General features: G+C 37.8%; 4 protein-coding genes across 4 annotated transcripts; all 4 read left to right on the top strand.

Annotated features, from left to right (window-relative positions):
- Positions 1-3740: 3740 nt before the first annotated feature.
- LOC117393447 (claudin-8-like) lies at positions 3741-4530 on the top strand. The gene has a single exon (XM_033991561.2). It carries the CDS (start codon positions 3770-3772, stop codon positions 4445-4447), a length of 678 nt encoding a protein of 225 aa, XP_033847452.1. The 5' UTR covers positions 3741-3769; the 3' UTR covers positions 4448-4530.
- A 3434-nt stretch (positions 4531-7964) lies between these two features.
- On the top strand, positions 7965-9817 carry LOC117393445 (claudin-8-like). Its single transcript, XM_033991558.2, has one exon. It carries the CDS (start codon positions 8074-8076, stop codon positions 8962-8964), a length of 891 nt encoding a protein of 296 aa, XP_033847449.1. The 5' UTR covers positions 7965-8073; the 3' UTR covers positions 8965-9817.
- Positions 9818-11005: 1188 nt separating this feature from the next.
- Positions 11006-11906, top strand: LOC117393443 (claudin-8-like). Its single transcript, XM_033991556.2, has one exon. It carries the CDS (start codon positions 11022-11024, stop codon positions 11835-11837), a length of 816 nt encoding a protein of 271 aa, XP_033847447.1. The 5' UTR covers positions 11006-11021; the 3' UTR covers positions 11838-11906.
- Positions 11907-15809: 3903 nt separating this feature from the next.
- On the top strand, positions 15810-16841 carry LOC117393442 (claudin-8-like). The gene has a single exon (XM_033991555.1). The coding sequence runs from the start codon at positions 15810-15812 to the stop codon at positions 16839-16841; it is 1032 nt and encodes a 343-aa protein (XP_033847446.1).
- Positions 16842-19227: the final 2386 nt, after the last annotated feature.

Below are 19227 nucleotides of genomic sequence, written 5' to 3'. Positions count from 1 at the left end.
TCTCTCTCTCTCTCTCTCTCTCTCTCTCTCTCTCTCTCTCTCTCTCTCTCTCTCTCTCTCTCTCTCTATATATATATATATATATATATATATATATATATATATATATATATATATATATATCCAGCAGAGGGCATGCTTCATGTCTTTTTCCTCAAACATTTTTCACAGTCCCTCACGTGTCAAGTGCATGGATCTACTAGGTAAAGTATAATTTTTTTTCTATATAAACTTGCACAACACAACACAGTCTAGTCAGTTTTATTTTATTTTAGCAGGTAACTATAGAAATATGCATTTATTGCTTTATTATTAGCCTACTTTTCCTGAAATGTACTTGAATAGTGTGTGATTTTAGAATAACTGTGAAGGTGAATATAAGGTTAAGTCAATATAAGTGAATTATTTTATTTTTCATATTTGTTATTTTCTTCCTCTTGTGCTGGTGGTGTTGACGTTTGAAAGATGTGACCAGTATCAGGCTGGCTCTGGTCAAACTAGTTCTTCAGTTTCTGTTCCTGCTCCTGGACTGTCACGGTCTGTCTCCTCCCCATAACACAGTAGCAGGACGTTTAGCCTACAGGAGTGGCTTAGGCAAACTTGGGAATCTGACATACACATTGCAAGATCGCTCAACTATCTCTATTTACACTATCTTGTATAAGTGTGTTTTATAAGTCATATATTAAAAGGCTTCTCTACCAGTAGCCCTTTAATATAGTGCAGATATATTGTGTAAGCAATTCTTGAGGTCAAAGTATGTTTGTAGTGTACTGTCTGCATCTCATTATAAAGCATTTTATTTGATTATCATGGAGTGTATTTAGCATGCTAGATGTTGTCAGCATTACTCTGAACAGGCCTCTAAAAATTGTGAAAACTACTCATAAACTTACTGTGGTGATTTACAGTAATTGGGCAACTAATATGAGTGAGAAATAACTTTGGACTTTAAGTTGGTTGGGAAAACATAAAAATCCTTAGGCTACTGGATAACTTGGATGACTGAGCTTTAAGTCATGTTATAATGCTGTTACCTCAAAAACATACCTGGACTTGTGTTTTGTTTCATTCACATGTGTTTGAATAATCCTAGTTTATTAGTTTGTATCTCTAAAGTTCAAAATGCTCACCTTTTACTTTTGTTTCAGTAGAGATTGGCAATATCAAATCATTCTGGTGAAAGTGTATTGAATTTAAAAACGCAGTGGTGCACTTCCTGTACCAACACATGACATCACAAGGTGTGTTTTCTGTTTGAGAGAAGAACTCTGCCTAAATATGCAGAGTTTCTGTGTGAATGAAACAAAACACAACTCCAGGTATGTTTGTGATGAGGATATAGATACATAGATTAAAAAAAAAAAAAAAAAAAAAAAAAAAGTGTAATATGGGCCCTTTAGGTCATGTGTTTATAAAGCAATAACCTTAACTATAGCCACTACTTTCCCTAACCTAAACTCTAACCTTAAATACACTCTGAAATATCTGAAAAAGGAAAAAATAGAACTAGTTAATTTTAACAACACAACAGTTTGCAGTGGTCCACTTTTCACAACTTTCAAGTAGAGTGGTTGGCTAAGTGTTTGTCCACTGATCCAAAAGTCGGTGGTTCACTCTTGACATAAACATCAATGGCAGACCAGTCAGGCTACTGACCCACAGCGCAGTGTGATTTCAGCTCCCACAGATGCTGTTGTGCATGCAGCTAAAATGCAATAATGTTTTGAATTTATCTGACTCTGTTTAAAACCACAGCAAGCTTTGACTCCATTGGCAGAAACACTTACCCACTAACCAAAGGGTTTATTGGTTTGATCCCTGCCATGGCTTTGCACAGTGTAGGTGCTTTTGACTGCTTAAAATCAGAAGAACACAGCTCACAAATATGCTTAAAAATAAAATAAAATACTTGGAGGCAGAAAATATATACAACAGCAGCATCTTAGCTTAATATTTCAGTTATAACATGTATACAGTAGATTGGACATTGCTGGATTACTCAGAGTTGTGTGGGAAGCTTGAAGTTTGTGTATGAGATCATTAGAGGTGCTGTATTAGTTTTTTATTTTGTCTTTAAATTTTGAAAACCAGAACTAGGTCATTTTAAACAGTTTATAGTTATCTCTCACGTTCCTAACACATTCCTAGCATCCTAATTAGTAACCACAATGAGTTAGTACAACTTTCGGAAGCTCGAGGTGCAGCACAGTAAACGTGCTAACAGTGTCACGTCCTGATTCAGACAGCACACAGTGGTCTCACCATAAGAACTACTGAGGCAGCTGTCATAAAGATACTGGGGGACTGGTGCACTTCACAAAATAGATAGCATCTTCAGGAAAGAACATCATGTAGAAATACTGAAGCTCAAAACAACAGCCAGGAAGTTAAAGCTTGGGTGTAAATGGGTATTCCAAATGGACAATGACCTGAAGCATACTGCCAAACTGATTACAAAGTGGCTTAAGGATAACAAAGTCAAGGTCTTGGAGTGGCCACACAAAGCCCTGATCTCAATCCTATAGAAAATATATGGGCAGACCTGAAAAGCCATGTCCAAGCAAGTTGGCCTACAAACTTGGTCTGAAAATCTTGCCATTGTGAGAAGCTTGAATATCCAAAACATTTGACCCAAGTCATACAGTTTAAAGGCAATGATACCAAATACACTGCCTGGCCAAAAAAACAACAAAAAAAAACGTTGCCACCTGGATTTAACTAAGCAAATAGGTACGAGCATCCTCCAGTTGATCAGGTTTAGATTCAGCAACAGTACATGCTCAATGAATGCGGTCAACTGACTACCTAAATATACTGAATGAAGGACAGGGAGTAGGGTGCAGAGCGGGGTCCAGAGGTGCAGAGTACGAAGAACAGGATGCGACGAGACAGTACCGAGTCGGAGAGGCAGCGTAGGAGCAGAGCCGGGAGCACGGGAGCACGGGAGCCGGGAGGGTCCAGAGAACCGGATGTGAACCGGATGTGGACCAGACACTCTGGCACCGAGTGTCTGGTCCTGGCTCCTCTTATCCACGGCAGGTGGTGGTAATTGCGCTGATGGGCTGCAGGTGCGCGCGGGAGGAGCCAGGGGCTCAGCCCAGCTCCGGCTCCGGCAGGTGGGGGGAGGGAAGGAACAGGGCAGGAGAGAAAACAGGGAACAGGAATGATGAGGATCGTGACAGAAACACTGTCAAAAAATAAATAATGTTGGTAATTCTAATTTACCTAAAACAGATAAAGTATAGTCTGATTTCATGTCAGACAGTGAGAAAAAAAAGTGTATGTAAACTTTTGGTTTCTGGTTATGGACCCTAGGAGGACTAATTGGCATGGCAGCAGATAATGGGGATCAAAATAAACTATTAAACAAATAAACTGGGAAAGACAGATGTTACTTTATTACATGAATTAAAAAAAAAGAAAAAAACATTCTCAAAATCAGTCAGGCCCTAGTCTTCAAATATGGCCACCAGTTTGAGTCTCCAGGTATGTTTGTGATGAGGATACATGCACAAAGTAAAACTGTGATATGTTGGAAAATGGATCCTCCCCCAGTTATATTAGTAATTGTATGCCAAGCCATGAAAACATTGATTACTCATTCCACATGCAGGCAAAACTAAAAGAGCTATCTGTCAAACTTTTCAATCTATGTCCTCTAAACCAGTAAGGTGACATTTCATTCTGGATAACATCTTTAACATGTGACCTAGTCCAACACAATGCATTTTGCTTTCAAACTGTCAACACTCCCTTCTCTGCTGCCATGAGAGCCAAACTTGAGATCCTCGCTTTGGTCCTGGGCAGCTTGGGAATAATTGGAATAATCGCCATCACCGCGATGCCGCAATGGAGAGTTTCGGCTTTTATCGGCGCAAACCTAATTGTCATGGAAGACAGATGGGAGGGGCTATGGATGAACTGCTTCAAACAAATTGATCGGATGCAATGCAAAGTTTATGATTCTTTGTTAATCTTACCAGTGGAGCTCCAAGCTTCTAGAGGCCTAATGTGTGCATCAATAGTGCTAGCTGTCATCGCGTTCATCATTACTATATCTGGAAGTGAGGTGACTTCGTGCTGCATTGACCACCTGGAGGCTAAAACGACGACACTAGCTACTGGAGGAGTTTTCTTCCTGCTAGCGTGCCTGACAACGCTAATACCGGTGTGCTGGGTAGCACACACAGTTATACGGGACTTCAACAACCCAATACTTATGGATGCACAGAGGAGGGAACTAGGAGCAGTGCTATATGTGGGGTGGGCGACCGCGGGAATCTTACTTACGACTGGAGTGATTCTCCTGCTGCGATTCTGCCAGAGGAGGGGCGAGGAGAAGGGAGGGCTGTATCCGGGCGAGTATGCTCTAGTACCTACAGCGGGCAGTGTGTACCTGAACAGGGTGCCGTCGAGCACTCATAAGACCATGGAGTATGTGTGAAGACTTCTTTAAAAGTATACTCAAAATGTACTTTAAAAAATACTGTGTTGATACTTTTGAACTGTTGTTTAAATCAAGTAAATAAGAACCTTTTTTCAACCAAATCAATAAAGGAACTGTCTGCCCTTAAAGGGACTGTATGTAAAACTTGGCCTGTGTGTCCCCAGGTAAGAGGTAAAAATGTTATGGCTGTATTTGATTAGTCAACTAATCAAATACAGCTTTTACTGATAACAACTGTAATGCTGATTTATTCTTAATTACAAAAACACTGAACATCATGGGCCAGTTTTTTATCCAATAAAAAAGCAGAATGAGCCTCACATGAGTCTCTCATTTGGGTTGCCAGTTCCAATGTTGAAATTCAGTCGGTTTAACCCTAAAGAGATTCTCTCTGATCTGAATGGTTACTACCTAAACCCCAGCACATGCAGCCAATCATGAAGCACTGCTAGTGCAGCCTCTGTAGCTCAGTGAGTGAATTCTGGAGGTTATGAGTTTTCACATTAGGCCTGTCCATTTACTGGGAATGAGACAAACTTGTACGTGTCTTCTATCTGCAGGTTAAGGTTCTGGCAACCCAGGTTCAGTTGGGATTGTAGTTATTTTTTTAATTTGTAAGTGCACTGGCTACATACTCTTTCATTCGATTAAATATTTACTTGTTTAAATATGTCTGTTGAGTTTGACAAATCTCAGCATTGTCATTGCAGTCAGATTTTATTTTTGTATGCCTATATAACATCAGTGCCTACTATTATTTCTGCAAGAAACATTGACTAGGATATGACCCTCCTAAGTGTTGACAGATAAAAGTAGATTCGGAGTCAAATTAATAAGTTCTGTAGGATAAATAAGAGAGTTTTTGTCTCCTGGTCGCGCAGAGAAAAGTGTGGAGACCATATCACATATATTTATACTTTTGCACTAACACTATTACACGATCTTGTATATGTTTGCCTTGACAAATAGAAGACAAGGACACTGGTGATCTAAGGGAGAGTCTCTTTTAGAAATTAAAGGGGCTCCAAGAAGAAACTTGCACAAGGGTCCAAAGTTCGAAATGACCCAGTCAATCTGTGTCCAATCCACTTTTATTTGAAATATTTAATCCTGGTAATGTTTGTTTTTGACACTAAAACGTGTTTTGTACAAATCACAATATCAGTTTCTTTCTTCTTCATTATCATTTGCTGAAACTTTAGTTTTAATGTTGATAAATGTACAAAATGACAAAATAAAATATTTGTAACTAAAATAATTGTTTTCCATTACTTTTACTCAGTTAATTTTAATTGAGAAACTTTTTGTACTTTTCAGAGTGCTTTTCCAGCAGCATACTTTTATTCCTACTTGAGTAATATTTGTTTATTGTACAGTACTCTTGCTTCAGTAAAAGTTTTGGTTACTCTTCCGACTCTGAGTACGTCTAAAGTGACTTGAGAATTATGTTGACAATATGAAATGATTTGAACATTTGTGTTTCTTGCAGCTCCTTCATATATGATTTCGTTTGGCTCACTTTTGTGCCCATCCTTTGAAAAATACCAGATTTTGTGCTTTATTTAAGGTTTTGTCTCTCCAAATACATTCACTTCAAATCAGATGCTTTGTCCAGACAGTGACTCTTTAAGTCACTCTTACTAGTAGTACTACTTTTTTACCCTTACTTGAGTATTTTTTTGGAACACTACTGAGCAATATTATTATGTTACTCTTACTTGAGTATAATTTTTGGCTACTCTGCCCACCTGGCTGCAACAAGTCCTTAAAAGGTTGCATACATTAGGAAGCTGAAACCTAAGAATACATGTTTGTTATATTGTTGAACATTATTTACAATTATTTAAAATGAGTTGTGTGAGCTTTAAACCATGTTTTAATGCCTCCTCAAAAACATTCCCAGAATTTTGTTTCATTCTCACATGTTTTGAGTAATCCAGCAGTCTGTTTACATCTTCAAAGATCAAAATGCTCTGTTCCACCTTGTGATGTCATGTGGTGGTAGTTTTCAAGTTAACAGCTACCTTTTGCCTTTTGTTCAGTAGAGACTGGGGTTGAAATTATCCTAATTATTCTGGTGAAGGTGTATGAAGTTTAAAAACAACGTGGAGCATTTCCTGACCTGACATCACAAGGTGGAACAGAGTGTTTTCTGTTTAAGAGAAGAACTAAGCCTAAATATACAGGGTTTGTGAGTTAAATGTGTGAATGAAACAAAACACAACCCCAGGTATTTTTTGATGAGGAAACAACATTATAACATAAATCAGAAAATATTGTGATATGGGTCATTTAAATCTACACTGATGAGAGCCCGGACCCCCAGCTATGTTCCAAATAAAGTATTGAGCATAAGTACTTGTTATGTAGATGTGTTAAGAGCAGCTGAACAGTAAAGTGCTCTCATTCATTATGGAGCAGAGCCATGAGGAGGGCAGTGACAAGGTGTGAACGGCACGACACACAGAAGCTCCAGCTGGGCTTACACTGAAACCTGCCATTCTCTGGTTTCTCTGCCACACCTCTGCGCCACTCAACTTACACACAGGATAGGGCTCTGGGCTGCGGCAAAACAAGTCAGTAGAGAATGGTTGTGAGAAAATATCTGGGTTATAGGATACATTATGCTGAGGTTTGTAGTGGAAGAAGTACTCACTTGCTTAGGTAAGTACAAGTACTCTTAGTCAAAAAGGTAACAATATTTCACAGACATTTTGAGAACTAATAAGTACAAATGCCTGCTCTTATAGTGAAGTATACATTATTTGCTTAAGTAAAAATATATAATAAATCTAGGCTCTTCCCATGAACTGCATGTTGAGTTTACAGTGCAGCCATAAAAGTACCTGAACACAACAACATGACCACCGCCCACATGGGGAAATGGTGAAATATGGCAACAGGACATTATGCAAGCATAATTTCACCAAAGTATACTTAAAGACACAATATGTAACTTCTTAGCCAAACAATATAAAAGCATGTTGTTTTTTTTGTTTAATTTTGTTTGTATATTGCACTACAAACATGCGCTCTGGCATGACATGCATCATAAACTTACACACTGTACCTTTTAAAGTAATTTTTTTTATATTGCAGTTATCTTGAAACTAAATTTATGTACCATAATGCACTGCAGACAGGAGGAAATTGGTCTTACACCAATTCTGAGTGCCAAGAAAACTAACAATTTTTTTATTTAGGTTTAAGTTTAATTCTAACATAAGCTGTTAATAAGTTGCCAATATAACTTGAGACTGACTTCAACTCTGTACATTAATGTAATATACAATAGACCTATGTTCTTGGAATCCTTTTTTTTTTTTTACACAGAAAACCTTTAATTACAACTTAATCTATTTCCTTTGTAATCATCACATCACATGACCTGCTGTTAGCCCAGTTAGCATTCAAAACTAGTGTATTCTCCATAACTCATCCCTGTTCACCTGACGACTCTCAGGCTGTCGGACCAGTAGGATTGCATTGCTTCACATTAGCATTTTTTCTTGGGTGTATAAGTTCCCTGACTGGCTATGCTGCTTAGATTCATTTTTGGACTGTGACAGGGAAACGACAACTTGCTTCTTGGTTTGGTCATTTTTATTCTTTTTTTTACCAATATGGCCTCTCTGTACACTGGGTACAGCGGCTACACTGGCTACACCAAACCACCCCAAACTTATGTTGATGGCTCCTACTACAACCCGAAACAACCACAGACTTATGGTGACTACTACCAGGATTCTGTCTACGAGGAGAAGAAACATAATGAAAAGAAAGCCCGGCGCTCTGCAATTTGTTGTGAGGTGGTCGCCTTGGTCATCGGATTCATCGGTCTCATTGGCGTTGCTGCAGTCACCGGTCTCCCGATGTGGAAAGTCACAGCATTCATCGAAGAAAACATCATCGTCATGGAAACACGCTGGGAAGGTCTGTGGATGAACTGCTACCGTCAAGCTAACATTCGAATGCAATGTAAGGTGTATGATTCTTTGCTGTTTCTCCCACCTGATTTGCAAGCTGCTCGAGGTCTCATGTGTAGCTCGGTAGCAGTGACAACAATCGCGCTAATCGTTTCGGCAGTTGGGATGAAATGCACCAAAGCTATAGACCACCGTGCCCGCACCAAGCATATTGTATTAGTAGTAGGTGGTAGCTTGTTCTTGTTGGGCTGCGTAACCACACTGATTCCCGTTTCTTGGACTGGACATGTTATTATCCGTGATTTCTACAACCCTCTGCTCATTGACGCCCAAAGGAGAGAGCTGGGCGAAGCGCTCTACATCGGGTGGGTGACCTCAGCTTTGCTCTTTACCTCTGGAGTGATCTTGCTTTGCAGGCATGCCCCACGCACCCAGGAAGCAGAGGCCCTAAAGTACCAAGGACAACCTCCGGCTTATACCTACCAACCCTATACCTACCAACCTGAATACCAACCAGGTTATACCTACCAACCAGCCTACTCTACGCCTCCACCTGGGTCTGTTGCCTACACTCCAACCCAGTACTGAACTGGGTTAAAGTTAACCCATTCTGGAGACAATATACTCTTTTTTGATTTTTTTTTTTTTTTTTTATGTGTAAAACAATATGACAGGACTGATGCTGAAAAGTGGCCACATTTTTTGTTATCTCAAAGTGAGCCAAATTTCACTCTGAAAAATAATGATTTGAATAATTGTACATGCTGTTTAATATGTTTGAACTGCTGCTTTGAGATTTTTTTATGGATTAGGCCTATTTCAGACTCTGTACATGAAAAATGAACCTTTTGTATTTTCTTAAGCACATGTGTTGGTTAAAGCTGAAGTATTTAAATATTGGATGCAGTTTGTTTTTTCTAGGACAAATGGATTTCAGTTTTAATATTTCAAACAGGAGTGTTTCTGAACCTGCTTTGCTAGTTTTAACTACTTCCTGCATGCAATTAACTATTAACAATGAAAAGTTCAAGCTATAACATATAATATAGAAACATTAGGTACATATGTATTCTTATTGGCCTTTTAAAATATATACAGTTCATGAGCTATTGTTTATATAATTGATATTAAATAATTTTATATAATGTGTTCTGTTTTGTATTTTATTGTCACTAAATGCACAGTTCAATTTGTGGTTTTACTGGAAGACAGCATTTGTTTGAGTTCCAGTGAAACTCCTTGTGTCTCTATTTCTGTCATAGTAAATGTGACTAAACCAGTTTAACCAGAGGCTCAGGCAGGCACACCCACAACACATCACATTTCTGCCCCTACCACCACTGTCAGCTGTAATGCTTCACCAGCAGTGACATGTACACTTTAGAGCTCAGGGTACTGCGGTATGAATATGTTTAAAATTAATGTGATAATTACAAATCACTTGTTCAGATTAAAATTAAAAATGACATGTTTTTTATTCACCTGAAAATGAAATAATGAAATAAAATGATTTAACTTAAAATTATGTTTGTTTCTTTTTTAATATATTATTTCCCCCTTGATGTGGATGTGAAATGTTGATAATGTTGATCAGCATTAACATACAGAATATTCAATCTTTTTTTACTTTTAAAAATATTTAAAGTATGTGAGATTTTGATTAAAAAAAAAGCCTCACATGATTCTTTCATTTGGGTTGCCAGTTTCAGTGCTGAAATCCAGTTGATTTAAACTTCAAAGGCATGAATCAGTGCTAGTATAGTCTCCGCAGCTCAGTGAGTGAAGGTCCGGAGGTTCTGAGCTTTCACATGAGACCTGTCCATATATTGAGAATGAGAAAAGCGTTTAGGTTTAGGCATTGATAAATCAGGTTCAGTTGTGATTGTAGTACCTTCAGCTAGGGGAGAAATAGTAGTGCACTAGGTTAAACATTCACTCACCTGCTATTCAAACCTGACCTGCAATACTGAGCAAGGTTTACCTTATATATTTGTTATTAGAATACACTAGTTTATTAACAATCCCCTAATAATCCAAAACCAAGATAAAGCAATTGTTAACTTAACAATAAATAATAGAAATGCAGGCCCATCTACAGATTTCTGTGGGACCAGGGCAAGAGTCCTCAAATGGGCCTCTCTATAATGAAAAAAAAAACCCAAAACAGACTACGTAAAAGAAAAGACCTCATAAGTACGAAATTATTGATTGAAAAAGGTAATTTTCATATGCTTTATATTTTGTGATTATCATATAATCTTGAGAGAACATATTACCACTAGTTATCTGTTAGGACTTCTCATGGTATACTGCTCTACTGACCAGTAATAAAAGGAACATCTCCCTCATCTTTGTCTTTTTACTTTATTTTTCTCATGACAATAGTACTGTGAACAATGGTCTGGATGTAAGGTGAGCCCTCAGAACCAAGAAAAGCTTGGCTCACACTAAGCTAAGTGCACAGAAGGAAAACAAAAGAACCTGGGGATTCATTTACTTAGCAACAGATAGCCTTTCCCACTCCTCCCATTCTCTACCTGCTCCGACTGCTCCTCCTCTGAGATGCAAACGCCCTCTCCTGCTTCCTAGTATAACTCTCCACATATTGTATGCTGCATGATCGGACAGGAGTGACAGAAAAAAACATGGCTAACTCAGCTTTGGAGATTGTCGGCTTTTTGTTGACCTTGATCGGCCTCGTGGGCACCGCTGCCAGCACCGGTATGCCCCAATGGCGAGTCACAGCCTTCATCGGCGAAAACATCATTGTCTTCGAAACCCGCTATGAGGGACTTTGGATGAACTGTTTCCGGCAAGCTGACATCCGAATGCAGTGCAAAGTGTACGACTCTTTGCTAGCTCTTCCGCCCGATCTGCAAGCGGCTAGAGGTTTGATGTGTTGCGCCTTAGCTTTGGGTGGTCTTGGCATCCTTATCAGTTTGGTAGGACTTCAGTGCACCTCTTGCATCCAAAACAATGATCGGGCCAAACGGATGGTCTTGATCATTGCTGGGAGTATGATACTTTGCGCCTGCATTTGCGTCCTAATTCCTGTTTCTTGGACCGGACACGTCATCATCCGGGATTTCTACAACCCTTTGCTAATTGACGCGCAAAGGAGGGAACTCGGAGAAGCGCTCTACATAGGGTGGGTTTCTTCTGCGTTTTTGTGTGCCGGAGGTTGCATGTTCACCTGTTGTAATGTCAGGTCAGAGAAGGAAGGATCGGAAAGGTATTTGTATTCCAGGAATTCGGACTACATCACGTACTCTCCGCAACAGTTGCAGCCACAGCAATTGGTTTTCCTGCCCCAGCCCCAGCCTCAGCTCCAGCCCCGCACCCAGCCAATGCTCTCCAGGCACCCTTCAGCCAACTACAGCCACTACAGTCTACAGAGCCACCACAGCAACCACCAACCCTCCAGGTACCCCTCGGTAAGGAGTGGGGTGGCCTACCTATAGAGATTTACAATAATTTACAAGGTGAACAATGTAACTTTATGATGGAAGGTCCGCAACTTTCTTGTATCCATGGAGATTTGATTGTTTTGCCTGGAATGTTACAGAGGTAATATTGAATTTAGTATGTGTCACTGAATAGTGTGGAGTGCTGTAAAATAAATATGTAATAATATAATAATTAGTACTGTATTTAAGGACAATTTTTTGTTACTTAAGTAGATTGTAAAGGACTACTTTTACTCCACTACATTTGAGAGCAGGTATCTGCACTTTCTACTCCACTACATTTTTGAACTGGACTGAAAAGTGGAAGTATTTTTTTACTATTGTTTGAGACGTGCTGAAAAGTCTGTGGCCATGGTCGTAGCTTGAGCTAAACAAAAATATACAAATTATGTCAGCTACAAAAAAGAGTCAAATAAAAAAATAAAAAAAAGTTTTCAAATGTTTATCAAAATCACTACATTTGAAGTTTTATAAGACTCAAAATATGTGCAAAATGCATTTACTTTGTAAACTCATTTTAACTCATTTTAAAGGGGTACAAGTAATACTTTTACTTGAGTACTTTTTTTGCTCTGGTATCTGTACTTTTACTTAAGAAAATTGAGTACTTCTTCCACCACTGGTTGTGAGTGATGCAGATGTTGTCAGGAATATGAGCGACTCAGATTTGAACAAAACAACTTGACCAATCCATGTATACATTTTGGACTTTATGTAATGGACCTATAGACTGAAAGCCGAGGCAAGCTGTTAATGACTAAATCAAAACCTAAAAGACGAACAGTAATGACAAAAGTGAAGCTGCACTTTATGGTAAAATAACATATGGAACATAAGGGAAAAGTACTTGCAGCCATTTGAAGCTTGGATGCACCCTCAATCAGTTTGGTCTGGACTTGAGCCTCATTTACATGTCATGGAATGAATAATCTGACACTTGTCATTTTACATCGTAAAATTCTCAAATACAAGGCTCTTTTTAATTCTTAGTTTTGTAAGTTTTGTAAAGTCAACTTCTAAAACGAAGTAATTAAAAAAAATATATATTTCTTTTCTTATTGTAAAACACTAAAGCACTGTGTTATTCTTATAAGCTCCCCAAACAAAAAAAACCCTGTGGTTTTAGCAGCAGTTGAAACTAATAGCTGAGTAAACACACACAGAAGGTATGTCCTCAGGAAACAGGAGCTGTGTTTGTGAAGGAGCAGTGCTAGCAGTGCAGCAGTCATGTGATCATTATATTTGCAAACTGTTTTGAATCCAGGCACAGTGCTTTCGGCTGAAACTATGTGCAATCATAGTGACCAAATCATTTCTGTAAATACATGGTCAACTATAAATATTAAAGGGACAATGTGGAGTTCTTAGGTAGAGGATCTGAAACTTTATATTCTCCATGGAGATGTTGTTTTGCCTGCAGGTTCCACAAAATGGCATTAAAAGGACCCCACCAAAGTATTTTTTGGTAATAAAATAAACATAATTGAATAAATGAAAGATATGTTTAATGCCATACTGTGGAATATTCAAGGCAAAGTGATAACATTTTTGTAAGGCAAGCAGGTGACGGACCCTCCACCAGAAACGTAACATAATGCATCTTTAAAGGCCATGTCTAAAGCATTGACTGTATTGTGGAAATGGGTAATTAAGTTAATATGTTAGTTAATATGTTTCTAGAAATTACAGTGATTATAATGAAAACTGTATAAAGCTTAAAGGCCCTATATTAAGCAATTTTCTGATCTATGTTCTAATGTTGTTTCCTCATCAAAAAACATACCTGGAGTTGTGTTTTGGTTCATTCACACATGTTTAAGAAACAAACCCTGCATATTTAGGTTCTTTTCTCAAACAGAAAACACTCTGTTCCACCTTGTGATGTCATGTGGTAGTACAGGAAGTGCTCCACTGTGTTTTTAAACTCCACAAACCTTCAGTAGAACCATCTGAGTGATTTTCTTCCCTGGAATTGCCACTGAACAAAAGGTAAAAGGAGCTGTTAACTTGAATCATGACATCACAAGGTGGAACAGAGCATCATGTGTGAATGAACCAAAACAAAATTCCAGGTATGTTTTTGATGAGGTAACAACATTCTAACATGTCTTGCAGCTCACAAGACTCAGTTGTGCACAATAAAGGACCTTTAAATCAAAATAATAGGCCTACTTAAAAATATTGTATTTACTGAATCTAAAGTTCTATTTCTATTGTTCTGAATTCACTTCATATTTTAACTAATAAATAAACTTGTTCACATTTCAATCAGATATGAGGAAATTTGTATTTGCAATAATTTAATACACATTTGAAGTGACATATTTATGCCTGTTTTGTTGTTCTTTTGTACTTTTCTTTCTTGTCAGTGTGATTGTTATAAAGTACGTTTGTATTGTCTGATTTCTTGCTTGAAATAAAAGACTGGGTGCATTTCTTGACAGCACAAACATGTGTTCTGAAAAGAATCTGTTTGTACACTGTGTTGTAAGTGTAAGTTATGGACAAAACACAAGCAACTAGCCCTGCCTGCTCTCCTGTGGACACGAGATGTATTGCAGGAGTGTGACAAGCACTGTATATTAAATTGTTTTGATAATTACATTGATAAATACTAATAAACAGAGAAAACTGAGAGAAACGTGCAAATGTTTTATTATACACTTTGTTTTAATGCAGCCTTAATGCTAAACTAGTTTAGAGTGAAGGAGTGGTGGAGTGATTGCAATAACATAAAATATATAAAGACTTGAACTTAACTTGTAATTAGTATCTTGTTGTGTTTCGTGTTGTTATTGATAGTAAATGTGATTCATAATTCATAAATTTGTTTCATAACAGGTGATGAATTTAAAACCCATCACTGTTCACTATGAAAAAGTAAGTTGATCATTGCTATCTGTCAGAAGAGAACACTGTATAAAATGTATTTATAAGGGACTACAATGATAGACTGTCTGAATATCTCACTTGTTTGTTGAACTTTAATACAGGAACTTTTAATAGAAGGACTCATGATTGTCCACGTCTAAATACTGGCTGCAGTAGAAATGAAATGGGAAAAAAGCTTTTAGTTATTTTGCCTCTCAACAATGGAATACATTTTAAGGACATGAAAAACTGAATAGATTGGTCCCACAAATGCACTTTAATAATCTGGTGATGAACATTTATAATCACAGCTGTTCCTGTTTTTAAATTTAAATTTGTTTTTGTTTATATTGTTCTGTATTTTAACATGAAAAAAGAGTCTGGTACTTTCATTGGGCTCTCCCTGTATAAATGAAGAAATGCAATGAAATGAAAATATCAGGAGCTATAATGACCACTTCCCCCGGTTTTTCCACTTTTTTTTTAAATTTTTGTCATGAAATTCAGAAAAAAAATGTATTCAAATATAAACAAATATAAAGAAAGTAGCGAGTTAGGCCTGTCACAATAACACATTTTTAAGTTTGATATATTGCTGAAGTAAATATAGACGATAACTGATAATATTGAAAAAAAAAAGCACAAAAACCTAAGAGCAGATTTAAAGCACGAAAAAAAAAATTGTAAATCCACAATATTGTTAAAAATAATTAAACACTCAATCTCATAGCCAATAAATAACCAAACATTTCCTAGTCATACAAAGAAAAATGTACACACGATAATTACTAACCCCCCAAAAACATAGTTCTAGCTTTCATATATTGAACGTTAAGTCGATATAGTAATTAATGTGACAGGGTTAACAGGAGTATCGCTAAATACATATCAGAGTGACTATAAACAGTAGACAAGCAGAGGTCATCTTCACCCCTATCTTCCCAACCAACCAAGAGCTTTGTTTTACCCATAACAACCAACTTTCCCAGTTCACAATTCAGTTCCTCTTGCACACCCTCCAGCTCACATGTCCTCAACTCTTTAACATGGGAAACTAACTATTCTCTTCCATTTTTGGTTATATTTTCCATCACCATGATCCAAGGCACAACCGACATCGCCGCTATGTGTGTGGGCTTCCTGGGACTCTTTGGAGCAGCGGCCACTACAGGCATGCCCATGTGGAAGGTGACCGCTTTCATTGGCGAGAATATAATCGTCATGGAAACTCGCTGGGAAGGTCTTTGGATGAACTGCTACCGTCAAGCTAACATCCGAATGCAATGCAAAGTGTATGATTCCCTACTATTCTTACCTCCGGAGCTACAAGCCGCAAGGGGACTAATGTGTTGTTCTCTCGCTTTATCAGGATTGGGCCTTTTTGTCGCCTTCGCTGGACTGAGGTGTGTGACTTGCTTCCAGGCCAACGATCGCTCCAAGACAATAATTTTGATGGTAGCCGGCGCAATGCAACTTTCGGCTAGCTTTTGTGTCTTCATCCCGGTATCTTGGACTGGTCATGTCATCATCCGCGACTTCTACAATCCTTTGCTGATCGATGCCCAAAGGAGAGAACTTGGGGAGGCGCTTTACATCGGATGGGTTACCGGAGCCGTCTTATTCGTGTCGGCCATGTTGTTCATATGCCGAAAATTCCCGTCAGACAAGGGTTCATTCAACATCTACCATCCTGTCAACTTGCTACATTATAAGCAAGACCCAAATCAAGCGCCAATGATGAGGTACCATCCACTTTCTATGATAACCAGCCTCTCAACACCTCCAAATAGTTTCTCGACTCACAGTTCCAACCATAGAACCCCAATCAACGCTCCAATAGTTTATAAGCCAGGGTTGCCAGATAGCACGTCGTTGCAGTACCAACCTAACTTTGCACATCGGTCTTCCATGAGGAGTTCCAGCCATCCACATAGCATGTACACTCCAGGGAATTCGGTCTACGTGAGCCAAAGTTCAATGCCATTGACGCACACCACACAGACAGGCAATCCTTCGACATTGTATCAGTCTAGTTTCTACCCTGTTCATCAAACCCCAGTTTTCATTGGCTATAATACGTCCATAAGGCATCATCCAAGTGTGACTAGTTCAGGGATGTATATTTGAGGCTATTAAGAAGGTTTGGTAACACAATAAAATTCTTTACAGCCTTCACAAAGCATGATGAAATACTTACAATTATAATGAATAAATACTTTTTAAGAATAATTCAGGCTTAGTAACTGCTTAAAGCCACATTATGTAAGCTTTAAGCAAAAATAGACAAAACTGAAAAACTTAGAAAAACATGTATCCTTACTGTGAGCAGGCTTGCATCTCCACAAACCTGACTCTTATCTAGCCAAGAGGTGGAAATGTTGTTCCTTTGGCTACAATATTCCACAGTATGGGTATATATATATAGAAATAAAATAAAGTGTTACATTGTACACTGAATGTGTTCATAGATCTGTATAAAGAACTTTCACTACTTTTTTGCTTTTTGTTTACTGTTAGAGTTAGAGATACATTCTGTGTCACTCTGTGTAGAGTTTGTGTGTTTCAGTCATGTTTCAAGTGAGAGATCTGAAGACATTAGCTAAAATATGCAGTAGACAAGACCATAGCCAACAACTGGCTAAAACCCAGTCACAAAATGTGGTGATAGGTCCTACACACTGTGGAATTCATGGCAAGTCTCCCTCTCTTTTTAACTTTCTGCATGCCCTTATTTGTATTTGTATTTATTCAGTGTGTTTTATGTTGCATTTTATCACCGAAGTAAGTTCCTAGTTCGTGAACTGTGTTCACAGATGATGGCAATAAAAGTCTTCTGATTCTGATTCTCTCTATGACGTTATGCCCAGGACTATGAAAAAAGATGCAACTGGGAATATAATCATTATTATTTAGGTCACACTATAATCCTAACTAAACTAAATAGTAATTTTGCTAAATTAAGCCATTTTAAATGAATCTTTAAATAAAAAAGTAAAGAAAATGCTTTTCTATCTGTCTGTTTATTTAAACATACCTGATGTTGATGACAGTAGAACCCTGCTGTAGTGTAAACACAAACTGTCTCTGAGCTTAAACAGAGGCTGTGATGAAACTATATGTCAGCAAACACTGGAGCAGGTTTATTCAGATCAAGCTGGGAATATGTCTATAATGTAAATGTTATTGTACATGTTTTAGGCAAAGCACAACTTATTTGTATAACACAATCCATACACAAAGTAATTCAAAGCACTTTACAGAATAGAAAGACATTAAAATCAGAACACAACAGACATTAAAATGTGTTTGTTTAAGACTGTGCATTTTGTTTTTGACTACTCTCATATGTATCTCATATTAAATCACATTCAAAATATTCTGTTGGAATAGGTAAAAAGCTCCAAAAGCATGCTATTAAAAGTAATTGAAGTTTTCCTGTGTGCTTTCACTAAATCAACAATAATAAATCAAATGTACACATGGATAAAAATAGCTCAACATGTCTTTGGCAGACTACAAGAATGCCCTTTCTGCACTCCAATGAGGTTACTCAACAACACTTCTCTGCACTAGATGGCAGAAAAGATCATCAAAACTGCAATTACTGACTGACGGTTTCTTTCTGCCTTAAATGGTGCACTATGTCACTTTTCTGGAAATGGAAATTGTTAATGCTTTTTCAGGGAATATTGCACAGTATGGCATTAAACCAAACACCACAATAACATCTCCATGTGCACAAGCAGGTGGCAAACACTATCCCAGTAAAGTCACTTAGTGTAGTTTTAAGATAAACTCCCACGCTTATATTTGAAAAGTTGTCCACACTATAGGCACATTAATTAACATAACACAGTCAACAAAATATCTTCTGTTAAAGTTGCAGTGTGGAACTTTTATGGTAGAGGTCTTTGCCACAGTACACAGATAAAATGTTTGTGATCAGAAACACCTGGCTTTAATCAGGGCAGTCATGTGTAATGTCACCAAGCACTTAAAATCACAGAGGTCACCAGAGGCAGGACACACAATTTTTTATACATTTTAGACCAGAAAGCTGCACATATACCTAGGCCTACTAAAATTACAAAATAACACTAGAAAAAGTAGAGAATGCTATTCAAACACCATATACACAGTTCAGTAGTAAAAATATGTTAGTGTTTTGTTTTTTGTTTTTCACTTTAAAGCCATACTGTGGAACATTCTGCCTGGGCATAACAATAAGACGAAGAGTGTCAGACACTTCACCAAAAAGTTACATAATGCACCTTGAGGAAGGTAACAAAGTAAAAGTAGTAAAGTACTCTACTTAAGTATACATTTTAGATATCTGCACTTACTTTTACAGTGGACACTTTTTACTTTTACCTCACTACATTTGAGACCAGGTATATGCCCATTCTACTCCACTACATTTTTGAACTGGACTGAAAAAATTAAAGACCTGTTGAAAAGGCTCAGGGGTTCATCTTTAACAGTTCCCATTTTGAGCAAACAAAAATATACAAAT

The sequence above is a fragment of the Periophthalmus magnuspinnatus genome, unplaced genomic scaffold (genome assembly GCF_009829125.3).
Source record: "Periophthalmus magnuspinnatus isolate fPerMag1 unplaced genomic scaffold, fPerMag1.2.pri scaffold_125_arrow_ctg1, whole genome shotgun sequence".
NCBI lineage: Eukaryota > Metazoa > Chordata > Actinopteri > Gobiiformes > Gobiidae > Periophthalmus > Periophthalmus magnuspinnatus.
Note: the sequence above shows the minus strand (reverse complement) of the source record. Positions and strands in the feature narration are given on the sequence as shown.